General features: G+C 35.1%; 4 protein-coding genes and 1 pseudogene across 5 annotated transcripts; 2 read left to right on the top strand and 3 right to left on the bottom strand.

Annotated features, from left to right (window-relative positions):
• The first annotated feature begins 1,501 nt into the window (after nt 1-1,501).
• Nucleotides 1,502-3,359, top strand: LOC104710103 (pentatricopeptide repeat-containing protein At2g01740 pseudogene; annotated as a pseudogene). The gene has a single exon (XR_015566728.1). The product of XR_015566728.1 is annotated as a pentatricopeptide repeat-containing protein At2g01740 pseudogene (transcript).
• On the bottom strand, nt 3,255-5,015 carry LOC147937542 (E3 ubiquitin protein ligase RIE1-like). The gene is made up of 5 exons (XM_087466895.1): nt 4,374-5,015; nt 4,143-4,262; nt 3,920-4,052; nt 3,677-3,835; nt 3,255-3,582 (listed from the first exon to the last, which is right to left on the bottom strand). The coding sequence occupies exons 1-5, from the start codon at nt 4,871-4,873 to the stop codon at nt 3,418-3,420; spliced, it is 1,077 nt and encodes a 358-aa protein (XP_087323021.1). The 5' UTR covers nt 4,874-5,015; the 3' UTR covers nt 3,255-3,417.
• Nucleotides 5,003-8,186, bottom strand: LOC104714881 (cleavage and polyadenylation specificity factor subunit 3-II). The gene is made up of 11 exons (XM_019229826.2): nt 8,014-8,186; nt 7,740-7,917; nt 7,565-7,637; nt 7,351-7,468; nt 7,135-7,208; nt 6,891-7,027; nt 6,729-6,792; nt 6,488-6,553; nt 6,308-6,377; nt 6,057-6,161; nt 5,003-5,839 (listed from the first exon to the last, which is right to left on the bottom strand). Exons 1-11 carry the CDS (start codon nt 8,036-8,038, stop codon nt 5,046-5,048), a joined length of 1,704 nt encoding a protein of 567 aa, XP_019085371.2. The 5' UTR covers nt 8,039-8,186; the 3' UTR covers nt 5,003-5,045.
• Nucleotides 8,187-8,341: 155 nt separating this feature from the next.
• Nucleotides 8,342-12,322, top strand: LOC104710102 (dolichyl-diphosphooligosaccharide--protein glycosyltransferase subunit 1B). The gene is made up of 9 exons (XM_010426643.3): nt 8,342-8,543; nt 8,643-8,755; nt 9,730-9,774; nt 10,075-10,706; nt 10,978-11,125; nt 11,317-11,496; nt 11,583-11,651; nt 11,738-11,827; nt 11,963-12,322. Exons 2-9 carry the CDS (start codon nt 8,651-8,653, stop codon nt 12,086-12,088), a joined length of 1,395 nt encoding a protein of 464 aa, XP_010424945.2. The 5' UTR covers nt 8,342-8,543; nt 8,643-8,650; the 3' UTR covers nt 12,089-12,322.
• A 68-nt stretch (nt 12,323-12,390) lies between these two features.
• LOC104710101 (uncharacterized) lies at nt 12,391-13,773 on the bottom strand. Its single transcript, XM_010426642.3, has one exon. The coding sequence runs from the start codon at nt 13,589-13,591 to the stop codon at nt 12,605-12,607; it is 987 nt and encodes a 328-aa protein (XP_010424944.1). The 5' UTR covers nt 13,592-13,773; the 3' UTR covers nt 12,391-12,604.
• Between the last annotated feature and the right edge of the window lie 4,010 nt (nt 13,774-17,783).

The following is a 17,783-nucleotide window of genomic DNA, read 5'->3' as shown; positions in this document are numbered from 1 at the left end:
CCAAAAAAATTGGAGAAATAGCAATAGAATTACGAATTCGGGTAGAAATAGGTGGACGACTTAAGCTCGAAGGAGCTATAGAACAAGGTCAAACTTCGGTGTGGATTTAATACGATATGATAGTTCCGAGGGGGAAATAGGACGTTTTCCCTAAAAATAATTAAATATGGTTATAGTCCTGATTTTGTGTGTAAGTAATGAAGTCACAGTCACAGTCAAGCGACGAGAGCGATTCATTAATTTGCGTCACACACAAATCCATTTTTTTAATTCATGCCTACGAGATATATATTAATTCTGTAAGAGATTTTATAACAGTTTTCTTACTAAATATTTTTGGGTCTATAACTAAGTAAAATAAAATAATTAATGAATTTGTGGACAAAATGATATTTTATGAAGATATATGTTTTATATCAATCAACAATAGTCACTATAACAATTTAAAGAAAAGATTCACATTTCCTACTACTGTATGTCTTGTATTTTCTCCAATGGGTCTTCTAGGATATAAAAGGACCATGGACCATGGACCATGTGACTTTATATGCAAGTGTTTAAAACTATAGCTAATTAGCCAAAAAAAAACTATCAGATTTGAAAAGTAAATCTACCAACGGACCATTCTTTAGAATTTTCATTATTAACCATATAATATGTCCTCACTACAAGTCACGTCCTCATGAGTCAAATGCAGGTTATATTTCTAGGCCTGAAGGGGTAAAACAGACATGAAAAAGATGTTAAAGGGGATGGTAATTGCCATTTTTGGACAATAGCTCACCAGATATATGGAGATAATAAATTCTATAAGATAGTTAGAGAAAACGTTGTTGAAGAGGTTAATTACATTTAATTATATTTATTATGAAACTAGATAATATCTCACGCGTCGCGTGGGTTTAAAATAAATATAACAAAATATAATTATATACTTTTAAAGAAGTCTAGTAAATTATTGAAGAAATTGATTATTTAATAGTTTATATTACATAAGTATTTTTTAAAATAAGTATTTTTCAAAATTTGTACAAAAATTATAAATTTTTCCCCTCAATTATGGTTTTATAGCTTTCTTTAGTTTGATGAACAATATAGCTGAGGCTAATTCGTCCAGTTTACTCAATCAACGTATGTTATTACTTAAAACGAATTTAATACAATTCAATCACTAAAAAAGTGTGATTGATTCTTTTGGTTGCTATCTCAAATCTTGAACTTAGGATGTGTTTGTTACCGTTGCAGAGTGGGCTTCAGAGTGAGCTTCAGAATGGGCTTTTACTGATTATCTTCTTTCTTCTATTGGGCTGTGACCTGCTCTGTGTGCAGAAGTCTCTCGCTAAGAAAGAGTATTTTACCGTAACAGTGGCGTTTAGAACCCTATCAACCATGGTCGCTTCTTTAGGGTTTAAGCCTTCTCCGTTGGATTTTTGATTTTAATGTTATCAATCTTTTCAAAGTTGTTACCTTTCGAGTCGTCTGAAGAATCCCATGCCCATGAATGGTCAGAGAAGCTCTTCAATTTATCTCTCGGCTGAGAAAATCTTCAAATTTTCCAGACCCATTCACCTGCAACAAGCATATTCATCAGCTCATCAATTCCAATTGCGGCGTTCTCTCTCTCAAATTTTTAGCTTACTTAGTCTCCAGAGGCTACACTCCTCATCGTTCTTATTTCAATTCGGTCGTATCCTTTGTTTGTAGATTAGGGCAAGTTCAATTCGCTCAAGATATAGTCCACTCGATGCCTCGATACGGGTGTGAACCAGATGTTATATCTTATAACTCTCTCATTGATGGGTATTGTAGAAATGGCGATATCAGAAGTGCTTGTTTGGTATTAGAGAGGTTAAGAGCCTCTCATGGGTTTATCTGCAAGCCTGACGTAGTTAGTTTTAATTCTCTGTTTAATGGGTTTAGCAAGATGAAGATGTTAGATGAGGTTTTTGTGTATATGGGTGTTATGTTCAAGTGTTGTTCACCCAATGTTGTTACTTATAGTACTTGGATTGACACGTTCTGCAAATCCGGGGAGTTAAAGTTGGCTTTGAAGAGTTTTAACTGTATGAAGAGAGATGCTTTGTCTCCAAATGTGGTTACTTTCACTTGTTTGATTGATGGGTACTGTAAAGCTGGTGACTTGGAGGTTGTGGTTTCGTTATACGAAGAAATGAGACGCGTTCGGATGTCTCTGAATGTTGTTACTTATACTGCTTTAATAGATGGTTTCTGCAAGAAAGGGAAAATGCAGAGAGCTGAGGAAATGTATTTGCAGATGCTCGAGGATAGAGTCGAGCCAAACTCTCTTGTATACACTACGGTTATCGATGGGTATTTCCAGAAAGGAGATTCGGATAATGCCATGAAGTTTCTGGCCAAAATGCTCAATCAAGGGATGAGACTTGATATAGCAGCTTATGGCGTAATCATATCAGGCCTTTGCAGTAATGGTAAACTAAAGGAGGCAACTGATATTGTAGAAGGTATGGAGAAAGGTGGTTTTGTTCCTGATATGATGATTTTTACTACAATGATGAATGCATATTTTAAATCCGGGCGCATGAAGGCTGCAGTTGACATGTACCACAAATTAGTTGAGAGAGGCTTTGAGCCAGATGTTGTAGCTCTTTCAACTATGATTGATGGGATTGCAAAGAATGGACAACTACATGAAGCTGTAGCTTATTTCTGTATTGAGAAAGCTAATGATGTTATGTACACGGTGCTTATTGATGCTTTGTGCAAGGAAGGAGACTTTGTAGAAGTTGAGAGATTGTTTTGCAAAATTTCAGAGGCTGGACTTGTTCCGGATAAGTTCATGTACACTTCTTGGATAGCTGGTTTGTGTAAGCAAGGGAATTTGGTGGATGCGTTTAAGTTAAAATCCAAAATGGTTCAAGAAGGTCTCGAGCTTGATTTGTTAACCTATACAACATTGATTTATGGGTTAGCTAGCAAGGGATTGATGGTCGAGGCTAAACAAGTTTTCGATGAAATGTTGAGAATTGGAATATGCCCTGATTTGGCTGTTTTTGATCTACTGATTAGAGGTTATGAAAAGGAGGGAAACATGACCGCTGCTTCGGATTTGCTTCTCGATATGCAGAAAAGAGGGCTTGCAACAGCAGTAAGTGATGTAGATTGCAGCAAACAATGAGACAATGAAGTGAGCTGTTCTTGAACTTATGATTTGAACTATAGGCATCATCAGCAGCTGTTGTATTCTCAAATATGGGCAAATATAGTAAAGGGCATTTGTAAATTGTCATCTTTTACATTTAAAAATGGATGCTTTTAACAAAAGATACATGATTTTGATAGTTATATAAATATATACAGAAGTGTTTTAATTGAGAAAATGGATTCTGTATCCATATGTGCAGAATAATACTCTCTCTTCTTAGTTGGGTTTTGTCTTCAAGATTCGTCAGTCGTTCCTTTAAGAATGTTGTATTTGCAGAGAGGGCATGTTGCTCTCATCTTAAGCCATTTCACAATACAGTTCGAATGAAAATGGTGGTTGCAAGGAAGAGCATGAAGCTCTGCACCATCCTCGTATGAGCTCAGACATATGCAACAGTCCTGTCAAGAAAAATCAAGTAGAAGAAACCTATGAAACTCCAAAAAAGCAAAGTTTGTATGTAACAAAACTGTTGTCATAGTAAATTGGCTTTACCGCATCCTCAGCAAGCAGTGTTCTTTCAGTTGCTAAGCATAGTCCTTTGGTCGGTATAGGAACCATTTTGCCAGGTCCGGCAATGTTCTTCTCGTTGGTATGGAAAGCCTTAAATTTGTAAAGGGGAAGAACACCGAGCTCAGCCTCTGATACTCCTTCCTGTATAAGCCACAAGAAAAGGCGTTTGTAAGTCTTTAAAGTCAACAAAGATTGATGAGAGGCTATCCATGTTCATGTTCATACCGTTCCTGCAACGGCGTAGAGAAGAGCGATGATGCAGGGAAGACAGCAGCAGAGAGCTATCCCAACAAGGCAAGCCAAAACAATACAGAAAATGGCGAAGAAGACGTCAATCGCCAGAAAAGTCACCGACAACCTGCAAAAGCCCGGAAAGATTTGGATCACACTGAAACAATAATTCTTGTAAATTGAATGAGCTTAGAGATTAGGAGAGAATCTGATATACCAGTAAAGATTAGGAGCTTCTCCTAAAAGCTTATCACCACCTCCAACAACCCAGTAGAATCCAATGATCCACCATACGAATGATACCACAGTGTTTATAGACTCACATCTTTTAGCAAAACTGATTAACAACAAATCCATCATCCCAATGGCAAATTCAATCACATAACGACAAAAAAAAACATCAATTTCATCTTCATAAATTCATGAAATTGAGATTAGTCAATCAAACCTGTAAGTTGTTGAATTGTCACTGTCTTCTTCTTCATACTCACTGTGATCTTCATGATCGGCGGCGGCACTATCTCCAGACTCCAAATCCCTAGCTCTACGCGTCGTGTTTCTCCTCCAATACTCAGACCAAACCAAAACCACATGGATCAAACACTGTAACCCATACCCACAGATCCAAACCCTGATCGGCTCGTTAGGTCTTTCTTCGACGGTACCGACAAGCATAACCGCCGACGCAAGCACAAGAGCAACGTTCCAGAGTATATCAGCAGCAACTACAGGTTTCGAGTAACCCCAATCAATTCGTCTCTCCTCCAGAGCACGCGCCGCCGTCTCTCTCACAAGCATCGACGGTGCACGGTGGCCGGTGATCCGTCCCAATAGAACGGCGAGAGCTGTAGGTCTGGCTGATGAAGGAGAAGAGCCTTCGCGACGCGGGCGGAGTAGTGGCGCATGTTGATCACGCGCCGCCGTGGAGTCTGAAGAAGTCGATGACATCAGTTATCTTCTGATACGGAACCAACGAAGAGGATTGAGTTTCTTCTCTCTCTCTAGAAAACGCTTATTAAGCCATGGCGGACAGTTTTAAAAAGATTGTTTTAAAATTAAAACAATTACTGTTGAATCTAATTAAAACAAGATTAATTAATATTTAACATTAACATCATTATTACAATAAATCACCTTTGACCTTACAGGTGTTATCTAGATTTATTAGTTTCATTACACTGATGATTTCCCAGCCAAGCTCTAAATCTGCAACAGACCAGTTACAACACAAGAACACAGCTTCACTACAACTGCTTATCTCTGTTCGATGCATACACTTCTCTTTCAGACACAAAGACCCCTTGAAAGATCCAACCTGCAAACAGTCTTCAGATTCATGGATCTCAGCACCAGACACTGTCTTCAAGATCTTTGCAGACAATTGTTTGATCAGATCAGCATCATTATCTGATTCTCCCTTAGCTTTCACTGGAAAACAATAAGCTAAAGAGACCACATGGTTTTTCTCATGTAACAACTCAGAGACTTCATCTTGGTGAACAATCTTTGCCTTTTTGCTCTTCTCTCTTACCAAAACCCCGTCTGTAGTTCTCTGGTCTGTAACACGGAGCTGAGTAGAGTTTGAGAATTTGAAATTCGGGCTGGAGCAGCTTTTAAGGAACATATCAGAAGCGTTTGCTTTTACAAAAGTGGTTGAAGCTACTGAAACTGTTTCACCATTGGCGGGAACGAAACAGGGGATGTCAAGCTCTGAGGTTATCTTATCCTTAAGAATCATCATGCTGGGTTTTTCGCCGTGCACGAGTACAACGTTCTTTGGGGAAAGAAACTTTGTGAGATCCATTATTCCTTTTGCATCTGTGTGAGGACTGAAGCCAGCACAAAGCATACCAGGTGTTGCAAAGAGAACACATGGCCCAGGCGCATGTATAAGAGACCGATCAAAATCTTTAACTGCAGAATGTTAAGGTAGTAGTTAGACAGCAAGCAGAGTTGCAGAACTAAGGTAGTTGATAAGAAAAAAACAAAGGACGCAAAGGATGGTATTGATCAAGTACAGAACCACTAGTTTGTTATCTTTATTTTTCAAGCACTGTAAAGTTTTGGGTCCATTTGATATAAATATTATCTTCAACGTTCTAAAGTTATTTGCAAATGTTAGATCGCATACCATTCTTAAAATCAAATGGGTTATGTGTATTGTGCTTTTCTTTAACGTTCTGGCTTGTCCAGCTGATGAGCATTTTGTAATACATATTTGCTTGGATGGTCAGACCTGGAAAGATACAAATTGATCTTTAGAGACAGCAATCTTCAGAAGATAGACAGAGATCACTATTTATAAAATAAAATCACGACTTTGTTGAGCTGACTTATCTACAGAATTGATTTCAAATGAGGATTGGTGGTGATTAAACAGACCTGATGAGAAGTAAATTGGAACCTTTATATTCATACGCTCCCAGTAATCATCAAGCAGCATGCAGAGTTCCTGAACAAGAAAACGCAATTGTCAATGAGACATAAGAGAAGCACAGGCAAGTTTAACTAACTGACTGTTTCAAAGCTATCACAGGGAGCCTATTCTGTAAGAAGACAGACCTGAGCCCTTCCAAGAGCAAATGAAGGAATCAGTGCCTTCCCGCCGCCAGCAACACATTTATGAACCTGGAAGAGTTTTCTGAGATATCAGACAATTACCAAACAAAAGTTTAAGCCTTTCCTAAAGGGCTAGTTTAGTATTTTGATCAGGAACAAGCCAAAAGTGATGCCGGAATTATAATCAAAAACCATTTAAAAACAAATTTAGAAACCATGTGTTTATATCTACAAGTAGACATACAGCTTGAAGAAACTCTCTCTCCCGGGGATATTTTGAGCCGCGAATGGTAGTTGCATATGTGGACCTAAAACGCATAGTCAAACATACATCAGGAATACATACTAGTTCTTTGTAAGTTTGCTGAAAAATACCAGCAAACAAGTTTGTATTTGTTTTCCATACTCTGATATGAGAAGATCCAACTGGAGTCTGTCAATTTTAGCTGCTCCTAGATGTCTATCTGTTGTCATATTGTAATCGCCAGTGTACACAATTGCTGCATCTCCCACTTTTGCATAAACCATCACTGCTCCAAGGACCTTATGATCATTACAAAATAAAGCTTTAAGAAATGCAGAAACTCTAAACATAACAAACTTAGAAGGAAGTCCAAAGAAGTTCTCTAAAACCAGAACGAATGTCTTACATGCCCTGCGTAATAGGCACGGATTTGAAGATCTTCATCAACCTGAATTGTTTGCTTCAAATCTATTGCGATTACTACATAAAAAAAAGAAAAAAAGAAAGCCAAGTTATAGAAACTGCATCTGGATTTATGAAGTAAGTCACACATTCATCAACCAGATGAAACAAGTTCATACACAAAGACCTTAAAATGAATTAAATCCAATATTTCAAATACCTTTTTTCATGCAGTTTGTGATATGGGTAGTGGTGAATAGCTCCTCTTCGCCTCTTCTATCCACCATTACTCTTCGGTAGTCCTCAAGCATTAATGGAGACAAAGCCTTTGTGGGATACTACAAAGAGAGACAAGACAATGTAAATTTCTTTACCTTGAGAAAAAAAATTCACTCAAACATTTCATCGAACACCTTGAGGACGATATTACTCACCGACATATAAATTGGCCCATTATACCCACAAACCTCCGTGAAGTAAGGAAGCGCTCCAACATGATCCATATGACTATCAATCACTCAAAAACAAACACAATTAAAACCCATAGGATCCCACAAAAACTAAGAAAACTACTTGAGGGGACACATTCAAGGTTTGAAGAATCAGTACAAATGAGTGATGATGATACATGAGATGGCGTTATCAAAATCACCGGATTTAGAGAGGAGAGAAAAATCTGGGTATCGATTGTGATCATCGCAGCCCATATGCATCCCACAATCAAACATTATCCTTTTACCATTAATCGTCACCACTACGCAGCTCTTTCCAATCTCTTGTCCAGCACCTAACAACACCACAACGATGAGAACACCACTCTTATTCCGATATCGTGAAACATAAAGAAGAAGCAAAACTGAAAGAAGACAATTTAAAATATTACCGAGTACAAAACAATCGATTGCCATGGAAGATGTCACTCAACACAAATTCCGAAATTAGATTTTGGTTTTAAAAAACTCTTCAATAGACAAACTAATTATCGTATTTGTTCGAATCAGAACACTAAAGTCAGGCGACCGGAGAAAATTTAAAAGCGGCGAGAGAAGACACAACAAAGTTAGGTCGACAAACGAATTTGAATGGCGGCAAATTGTTCAGTAACATCGGAACCGCTCGAAACGGTACACGTGTCGGAGATCTAGCCGTTGATGATAATTCTTACGGCCCAATAAAAGTTATAGTGATTTTTCTTACGGCCCATTAATTTTAAATCTCAAAACGACAACGTCTTTATTGTTTGGGTTCTGAGGAAGAAAAGTTCGTAAAGACTAATCCCTAAATCACGAGAGAAGTGAGAGAGACTGAGACTTTGTAGTTGACCGGATCATTCTCACTTCGCCGGACGACGTTTCTTCCGCCGTCGGTATCTGCCTTTACAAATCCCGATCTCTCTGTCTCTGTCTTCAATTGGTCAGTAACTCTCTCTCTCCTCTTCTGATCTTGCAAACCCTATCAATTCGCCATCTCCTCCGAGCTCTTTCGTTGATTGAGTTTTGTTTCTTTGTGCAGTGACGACAATGGCTGCTCGTATCGGGATCTTCGCGGTCGTCGTAGCTGTATTCTTATCTATTTCCGCATTTTCTTCCGCTCAGGATCTCCAGATCGTAAATGCCGAGCGAAGGGTAAGATTCTCCGATCTATCATCTGTAGCAAAATTCATAAATTTTAAAGGATCCGTTTCTTATGGTAATTCAAGTTAATGAAGGTTCCTTTGGGATTACTGTTTCTCCGATCTATGCTTGGTTTATAGAAATACTGTGTGATTTGGTCACTTCACGGTTGATCATCTATAGGCTTCATACTTCATATGGCATGTACATTAACTAAATCATGTGACTCTTTAGGTGTGATTTTTTATAAGATATTCGTTTAGTTTCAGTAATCTGAAAGTTCAGTGATAGAGGCTTCATAGTTCATATGTACATTAACTAAATCATGTGACTCTTTAGGTGTGATTTTTTATCAGATATTCGTTTAGTTTCAGTAATCTGAAAGTTCAGTGATAGAGGCTTCATAGTTCATATGTACATTAACTAAATCATGTGACTCTTTAGGTGTGATTTTTTATAAGATATTCGTTTAGTTTCAGTAATCTGAAAGTTCAGTGATAGAGGCTTCATAGTTCATATGTACATTAACTAAATCATGTGACTCTTTAGGTGTGATTTTTTATAAGATATTCGTTTAGTTTCAGTAATCTGAAAGTTCAGTGATAGAGGCTTCATAGTTCATATATACATTAACTAAATCATGTGACTCTTTAGGTGTGATTTTTTATCAGATATTCGTTTAGTTTCAGTAATCTGAAAGTTCAGTGATAGAGGCTTCATAGTTCATATGTACATTAACTAAATCATGTGACTCTTTAGGTGTGATTTTTTATCAGATATTCGTTTAGTTTCAGTAATCTGAAAGTTCAGTGATAGAGGCTTCATAGTTCATATGTACATTAACTAAATCATGTGACTCTTTAGGTGTGAATTTTCATCAGTTATACGTTTAGTTTCAGTAATCTGAAAGTTTAATGATAGAAGCTTTTGAAACTTAAGTTTTGATTCTGAAATGCTCCTCCTTTGTGTTTTGTTTTTGTCTACAGATTGATTTAAGCTCACATATCGTGAAGGCCTTCTTGACTCTCAAGGTATTTCTAATCAAATTTACAGTTGTTATTCCTATTGAAAATACACTAGAAGGTTCGGAACTGGAACTAGGAATTAAAGCCTTTCTTGATATGTTATATGCTATTTCAGCTTCTTTATTTTTTCTTTCACTCATTGTTAGTTACTTAGTTGAGTGTAGTTAAAATTTTTAGTAAAGGTTGGAACTTAATGGCTTTGATTCGCTGTGACAGTTCACCTGTTATTTTCCCTTTTCTCCTTCATCATCCTTGCGTTTTTTCTGTTAAAAGGTGACGGTTTTTTTTGTTTGGTTTCCTTGTTAGGTCGAAAATATTGGGAAAAATCCTGCTGCAGAAATGCTTCTTGCGTTCTCACCTACTCAGATCAAGAATTTAGCTATGGTCCAAGCCCTGGCAATTACTGGCAAGAAGAAAAAGAAAACCTATTTGCCTTTAGATGTAAAACCAACTGAACAACCTGATGCACCAAATGACACTGGATACTACCGTGTTACGTTTATTAGCCCCTTAGGTCCGGGTGAAACTGTTTCACTTGAGGTGCTATACATATTGACTCATTCGTTGGAACCTTTCCCAGTGGAGATAACCCAGTCAGAATCTCAGTTGGTTTACTACCATGACAGTGCAGTGATTTTGTCACCGTATCATGTTAAACAACAGACAACTTTTGTTAAGACACCTAGTACTAGAGTTGAGTCGTTCACTAGCATTGAACCTGCTAACCGGGCTGGCAAAGAGATAAAATATGGACCATATGAGAATCGTGCTTCATACTCTTACGCACCTGTCATCATTCACTTTGAGAATAACAGTCCGTTTGCCGTTGTTGAGGAGCTTGTGCGTGAAATTGAGATTTCACACTGGGGTAGCCTTCAGATAACAGAACATTATAGGTTGACTCATGGGGGAGCGCGGCATAAAGATGTTTTCTCAAGGTATGTAATGGGCCTAATGACTTATTTTATGCATGAGGTGCCTCTGGAAATTTATGTTTATAGATGAGATGTTGCAGAATTTCTGTTTGTGTTTGAGCTAATTTTTAAGGTGCCATTTTCCATTACTGCAGACAAGTTTTCTCTGTTATTGAAGTAAAATTGTCTTGTTAATGAGCTATTTTCCTTTGTGGTGAAAGAGCTTAATGGAGATGTTGTCCTCGTACATATACTGCGTCCCTGAAATGTTTTCCTTAAATCTTAATTTTGGCAGGGTTGATTATCAATCGAAACGGTCCGTCAGTGGTGCATCCTCTTTCAATGCGCTCCTTGCAGTACTACCTCCCAGAGTGAATTCTGTCTACTACAGGGATGACATAGGAAACATCTCCACTTCACATTTGCGTACAGGGTTTAGAAAGGTATGGTTGGCTTGCCTTCTTTTCGTTATCTGTGGCCATTTAGACACTGATATTTGTTCCCTAAGAAACTCTTCCAAGGCTATAATTTACAACAGTATGTTGCTTAGAGGCGTATACATCAAAAAAGAGTGATCTGATAATGTTCACTTTTAAGTCTCTGAATTCTTATAAAACAAATTTGGTGTTTGCAGTCAGAACTTGAGTTTGAACCCCGCTACCCATTATTTGGAGGGTGGAGAGCAACTTTTATTATCGGCTATCGAGTTCCATTGGAAGACTATCTCTTTGAAGCATCTGATGGCAGACGTTATTTGAACTTTACGTTTGGGTGCCCGCTCGTCGAAACTATTGTTAACAAGTTGACTATCAAAGTGGGTTTAGCATTTTCTACTAATTGTTATTTCTTTCTGTTCTGTTGTAAGCAAATTTCACTTAACAGAGGGAAATTTCTTTTCAGGTCGTGCTTCCTGAAGGATCAAAAGACCCTTCTGCCGTTTTGCCCTTTACAGTCAATCAAGAGTTACAGGTACCTAATCAGCCACGCAGATTGCATTTATAAACTATAGTTAGTACCTAGTACACAACATGTATCTATAATGGTATTTGTCTCAGGTCAAATACTCATACCTTGACATCGTGGGAAGAACCGTGGTTGTGTTGCAAAAGGATAATGTAGTTCCCACTCACAACGTACCTTTCCAGGTAACCATTAAGACCTTCAAACTTACAGCTAGGTTTTAAACAGATTTAGAAATTTAGATATATGATGAGCCAAATTCATTCTTTTTGGTAAAATGCTATAAAACTGCTTGACATATATGGGACTGTTTTCCGCAGGTGTACTATACATTCAAACCAATATACATGCTTGCGGAACCATTCATGCTTGTATCGGCTTTCTTCTTCGTCTTTGTGGCTTCTCTTGCTTATGTACACATTGATCTCAATATCGCCAGGAAGTAGAGTTCTTACAAATTGTCTTTCGCTTGCACTTATAGACTCGTAAAAGGAACTAGACCCGTTTACCTTTACTTATTATAAGAAGAGACTAAATTTTGTAGTTCTTGCCTTTCATAGTTGTATCTTTGACACCTTATGTCGTTACTATTGTGCTCTCAAGTCTGAATTTTGACATCTCTATGTGAACCCATCCACCATGTGAAGTTTACGAGAATGGAAAAGAGTGAATTTTCCAAATTTGCACAATAATAATTTGTTTTCTGAATTAAGAAAGTAGATGAAGGGAAAATAATGAATTCGCAAAATTTACCCAAAAACGAAAATGTTTCAAAGCTAAATTATGATACAAAATGACGAGTAACAACAACAAAACACAGAGAAAAATGGCAAAAATAAAAACAACTGCAAAATAAAAGTTACATTAACTAACAAAGATTACGCTAAAACAACAAACACTGATCCTAATCTTCTTCCTTGCCTGCCTTAGGAGGAAAAAAAAAACTTGCCTTTGAAGAGAGATCAGTGAACCGGATTCTTCTTGGGCCTTCCTCGTCCTCTCTTCTTCGGCGTTCCATCTGAATTAACTCCAACATTGTTGTTACTCCTCATCGCCTCATTATCTCTCTTCCCCGCACCACCTGACCATCCACCAAAGTTAACCTGAGAAGACGAAGGATGAGCAACCGGTGCTGGCGTCGCGTATCCGCCACCATTATTACCATTAGGAGGAGTAGCTGAAACGCCGCCGGATGAGAAGACCGGAGGCATCCAATTAGGGAACTTGGCTGCATCTACTCCGTTAGCAATGGCGGCGGCTTCACCTCCTTTACCACCAATAAATCCCATCGGAAAAAAACCCCAACAACAATAATACTCATCTTTCCCAGGAATCAACGGAGGCAGCTGAGGGATACTCGCGGCGTGAAACGCTCTTTGGCAGTTTTGGCATCTGATACAGTACTCTTGATAAACCCTAGGATACTCATGGAGACTGTAACAGTACGGACACGCCGTCCAAAACGTAGCCATCTTCTCATTGACTGTTGTTTTCTTCTTCCTCCCCTGATTATTGAGATCTACTTTGGTGAAGATGAGATTCAAATCTCGATCGAATTGAGATTTCTTTGAAGGTGTTGACAGGACTTCCCATGCATCGAGCACGAATTTGAAAGCTTGATCGGCGAATGGGAAACGGTTTTTGTCAGGGTGGAGGAGAAGAGCGAGACGGCGGTATTGCTTCTTGATTAGATCGTTGTCCGCTGAAGACTGTTCTGGATCTTCGATCTGGAGGATCTCGTACCAGTTAGGTTGGTTTTTGACGAGATTCTGTGACGCGGATGAGAGCAAGACGTCGACGACGGCGAGTATTTGATCGGTGCCTTCGAGGAGAGGCTCTGTCTCTTGAGCTAAGATTGCAAACTCTTTTGAACCGTTCAGATCTCGTGACTCCAGAAGCTTCTCTGCGATTCCGAGAAGACGTTCGGCTTCTGCTCGGTTACCGTTCATCTTCTTCTTCGATTTCAAAACTTCTCTTTCCCTTTTTTTTTTTTTGGCTATGGCGGAGAAAATGGTGAGCAGATCTATTTTATCGAGAAGACGATGATGAACAAGGCTCTCTCATTGGCTGTGTGTTAAAAAATGTGACAAACAAAATAAAATAAATTAAATTTGCTGATATGAAATTTAAGAGAAACAGTTGACTGTATCTGATGGTAATACTATTTACAATTACGTAAGTTGGAACACGAAAATAAAAAAATTCCAAATAAGGCAAAAATTACAAAATTGATTCAGCTAGGTGAGTTATAAATAAAAATAATAATTATCGGTTATTTGTTTTATATACATCACATATACATAAATAAAATTGATATATAAAAAAAAGTTTAGTTTGTCTAAACAATGAAAATAAAATAAAAATAAAAGTATGATTATGTTTATAAAAATATTATCATTGCTAATTGATTAAAAAAATTATGTTTTTTCAAATATTAGATGTTTTATATAGTTAATTGTATTGGGGAAAAAATCATATTTGATTCAGACATTACAAATAAAACATAATTACTATTCATTTTTCTTATTCCTTACAAAAGCTTAAAAAAAAAACATCGTTTTGTAACTCTCGCAAGATGAGTATGTTTTATTTGTAACCCTCTTCAGTTGAATCTTCTATTTAAAAAAATTCTCACATAGTTCCAATTTTTTCTTGTGTAATCCCTATCCGCCTTAATCTCCCTCCACACAATAAAAAGATAAATAAAGCATGGTTTAAGATAATTTAGATGTTTTTCAAAAGAAAATTTACTATGCATAATTATTTTTTATATTTGAGTAAGCCGGCAAGCGTTATAAATAAAAAATGATCCCCTTTATGATAAAAGAGAAGTACACAATATTGTTTGGTAAACTATATAATTTTAATAAGTTGGTTACAAATACATTATAAATTAATTGGCTACAAGTTAAATAATGAGTGCAACTTTAATTTATTTCCAAAAATCTTAAAGAGAATATTCTAAATAATCATTTGATATCATCTAACTTACCATATTAATTTCCTTTAGTAAATTATTCATCCATATTAAAATATTTTGATATCTAACTTAACGTATTAATTTGTTAATTATCATTATACTTCACCACTCATTTTTATATATGAGTCTATTTTGTGAAACAAATAAATTATCATATAATTTATTATAATTAAAAATATTTTATTTTTGGATATACCATAAGTTGAATTTTTAAAAACAAATATAAATTGTTCAATCTATAAAATATTCAAGCTTTAGTAATATTATTCTTTAAAAATAATATCTATTGAATTAAAAAAATTACTGAGTAACAGGTCAAAATTTGAATATTTAAATTCAATTTCATATTTTTTTGTTGAATTTCATAATTTTATATAATATAATAAACTTTAAATAATTTATTTTGAAATATTTTAAAATATTAAAACTTGATATAAAAGTTAGAAACTATAAACACTCTAAATTGATTTGTTATGGCAATGTCAATATCACTATATTAAAACAAAAAGTGTAATAATATATTAAATCACTCATAATATAATAACTCACTTTTTAAAAACCAAATTTACAAAATTATGTTTCTGTAGAGTATATATTGTTGAAATAACTTCACATACATAAACTTATAAAATATAGTAAAATTTTATTTTAAAACAATAAATATGCAAACTTTTGTATAAAATAAAATTTAACCAGTGTTATAGCACGGGTACTTATATAGAATTATTAACAATATAAAACTTACAAAATAAATGTCTTTTCTCAAGCCATCATATTTAGCATACGATTTTATTACATAATATTTTATCCAAAAATTTTAAGAACAATCACATAAATTATATTTTATATAAAAATTACAATATAAATAAAATGAATTTCAATCCGTGCTATAGCACGGATCCTAATTTAGTTATCGTTTAATTATCTTAACCATAGCATATACTTTACTATATAAATAAACTTAAACAAACATGGTTAGAAATAATATTTGATATTTTAATAAAGAAATTTACTACAACTAACCATATTGGAAATATATCTATACTAGGTAACAACCCGCACTATAAAATATTTATTTAATGTTCTTACTGTAATTTTTATTTACAAAATCTATTATATTTATGGGTAATTGAAATATTTAAAATTCAATTGTGTAGTATATATTTATAAAAAAAATTGTATAATAATTAAATTTATCACGTGAGAGTTATTATAATATCATTTTTATATTATTATATCATATGAACAAATAGTTCTTAAAATTCATTTTAAAGATTTTATGAAAATATAATTTTGGAAAAATACAATGGTAAATAAATGTAAATATTTTTAAAAGCTGATGATAAATAAAGGAAAGAGTACCCTGAGCTCTGTAATGTTGACACCTCAGCTTTTTTGCCAAAATGTTCCTCTATTAATATATAAAAGATATCAATTTTATATTATTATATCATATGAACAAAGGATTCTTAAAATTCATTTTAAAGATTTTATGAAAATATAATTAAAGGATATAATTAAGTTAGAAAGATAATATAAAAATTTAATTTTGGGTGTTAATTGTATTTTTGGAAAAATACAATGGTAAATAAATGTAAATATTTTTAAAAGCTGATGACAAATAAAGGAAAGAGTGTCCTGAGCTATGTGATGCTGACACCTCAGCTTTTTTGCCAAAAATGTTCATCTATTAATATATAGGGGATTTAATTCAGGCCGTGAACGTTATAAATAAAACAAAAGTATTCTTATCATTTTATCTAGAATACATACAATAATAAGGAGGTGTTATCGGTTTGTATTCACATTATGAGAAAACACTGCTAAGTACAAGGTGATTCTTTACTTACTGCTAGCATCTATATCATAATTTCAGTTTATTTCCTAAACCAAAATTTCTCCTCCAGATCATATGGTGGGGGAAAGGAGGTAAACATACAAATAAAGATCCCACCAATGTATGGTGAGATCATGAAAATTCTCCAATACCACACGAACTGCCAACTTCAGACTTTTATGAGATGTTTTGCCATGGAATGAGAGATGAGGGCTTCACTGGGGAAGTAGTCTCGATCAATATTTGTGTGGGGTATACAAGTTTGATCGAAGAAAGTGTCTCTGAGATCCTGACGAAGCATAATAATATTACAATCAACTATGCCCATCAATACAAGAGTAAGTAGCTATATTTTATTGTTAGTTGAATAATATCCCATTAGTTATCCCATGAGTAATGGTAAGTAATTTGTTTTGTTTCAGGGCCACCAGGAACCAAAAAATAATCAAGCAGCGGATGAGCTAATTAGATATTATATAGATGATTGGCTAGCAAGTAAGCCAAAACCTCAGAAGTTTATACATTGAAAGTATTCTAGATAAGGGATACATTGTATAGATGATTGGCTAGCGATAATAATAGCAAGCGATAAAGGATACATTGAAAGTTTATGAGCATTGAAAGAAAATGGATATTTTACAATGGTGTTATATCGTAAAATCAGAAGCCACAAATTTGATTCAGCAGAACTTCGGGGAAATGCAAAATTTGACAGAAAGTGGAGAAGCTTTTTATCCCTTAAGGAAAAGAGTACTTGTAGTAATAAGAGAAGGGCTGAAAAAGGTGTTGCAAGGGTAATAAGGTTTAAGGAGTAGAAGAGATTGAAAAAGAGGCCAATAAGTAATTGGCAGTTTAGGGCAATAGCTCGTCCCACCAGATATATGGTGATGAGGAACTCCATAAGATAATTAGAGAAAATGTTGTTGAAGACGTTAGTTACATTTATTATGAAACTAGATAATGTCTCACGCGTCTTGTGGATTTAAAATTAATATAACAAAATTTAGTTCCTTTTAAAGGAGATTAATAACTTACTGAATAAATTGATTATTTAATAATTTATATTAATTAAATATTCTTTTAAATAAGTATCTTTTAAAATTTGTACAAAAGTTTTTAAAAAAATTCTCTCAATTATGGTTTTATAGCTTTTTTACTTCTTTCAATAGTTTTTCCACTGTCAAACAAATGCAAGAAAACTTACCTATTATTTAGATTTATTATGAAAATAAATATTATTCGAGATGATTAATCGAAAACTAAAGACGCTTTTTCAAGATGATTAATGAAGTCATATATAAAAATTATATAGAAAGTGATTCAA

The sequence above is a fragment of the Camelina sativa genome, chromosome 9, assembly GCF_030686135.1.
Source record: "Camelina sativa cultivar CO46 ecotype springtype chromosome 9, ASM3068613v1".
NCBI classification, from domain to species: Eukaryota; Viridiplantae; Streptophyta; class Magnoliopsida; order Brassicales; family Brassicaceae; genus Camelina; species Camelina sativa.
This window is presented reverse-complemented; position numbering and strand designations above follow the sequence as displayed.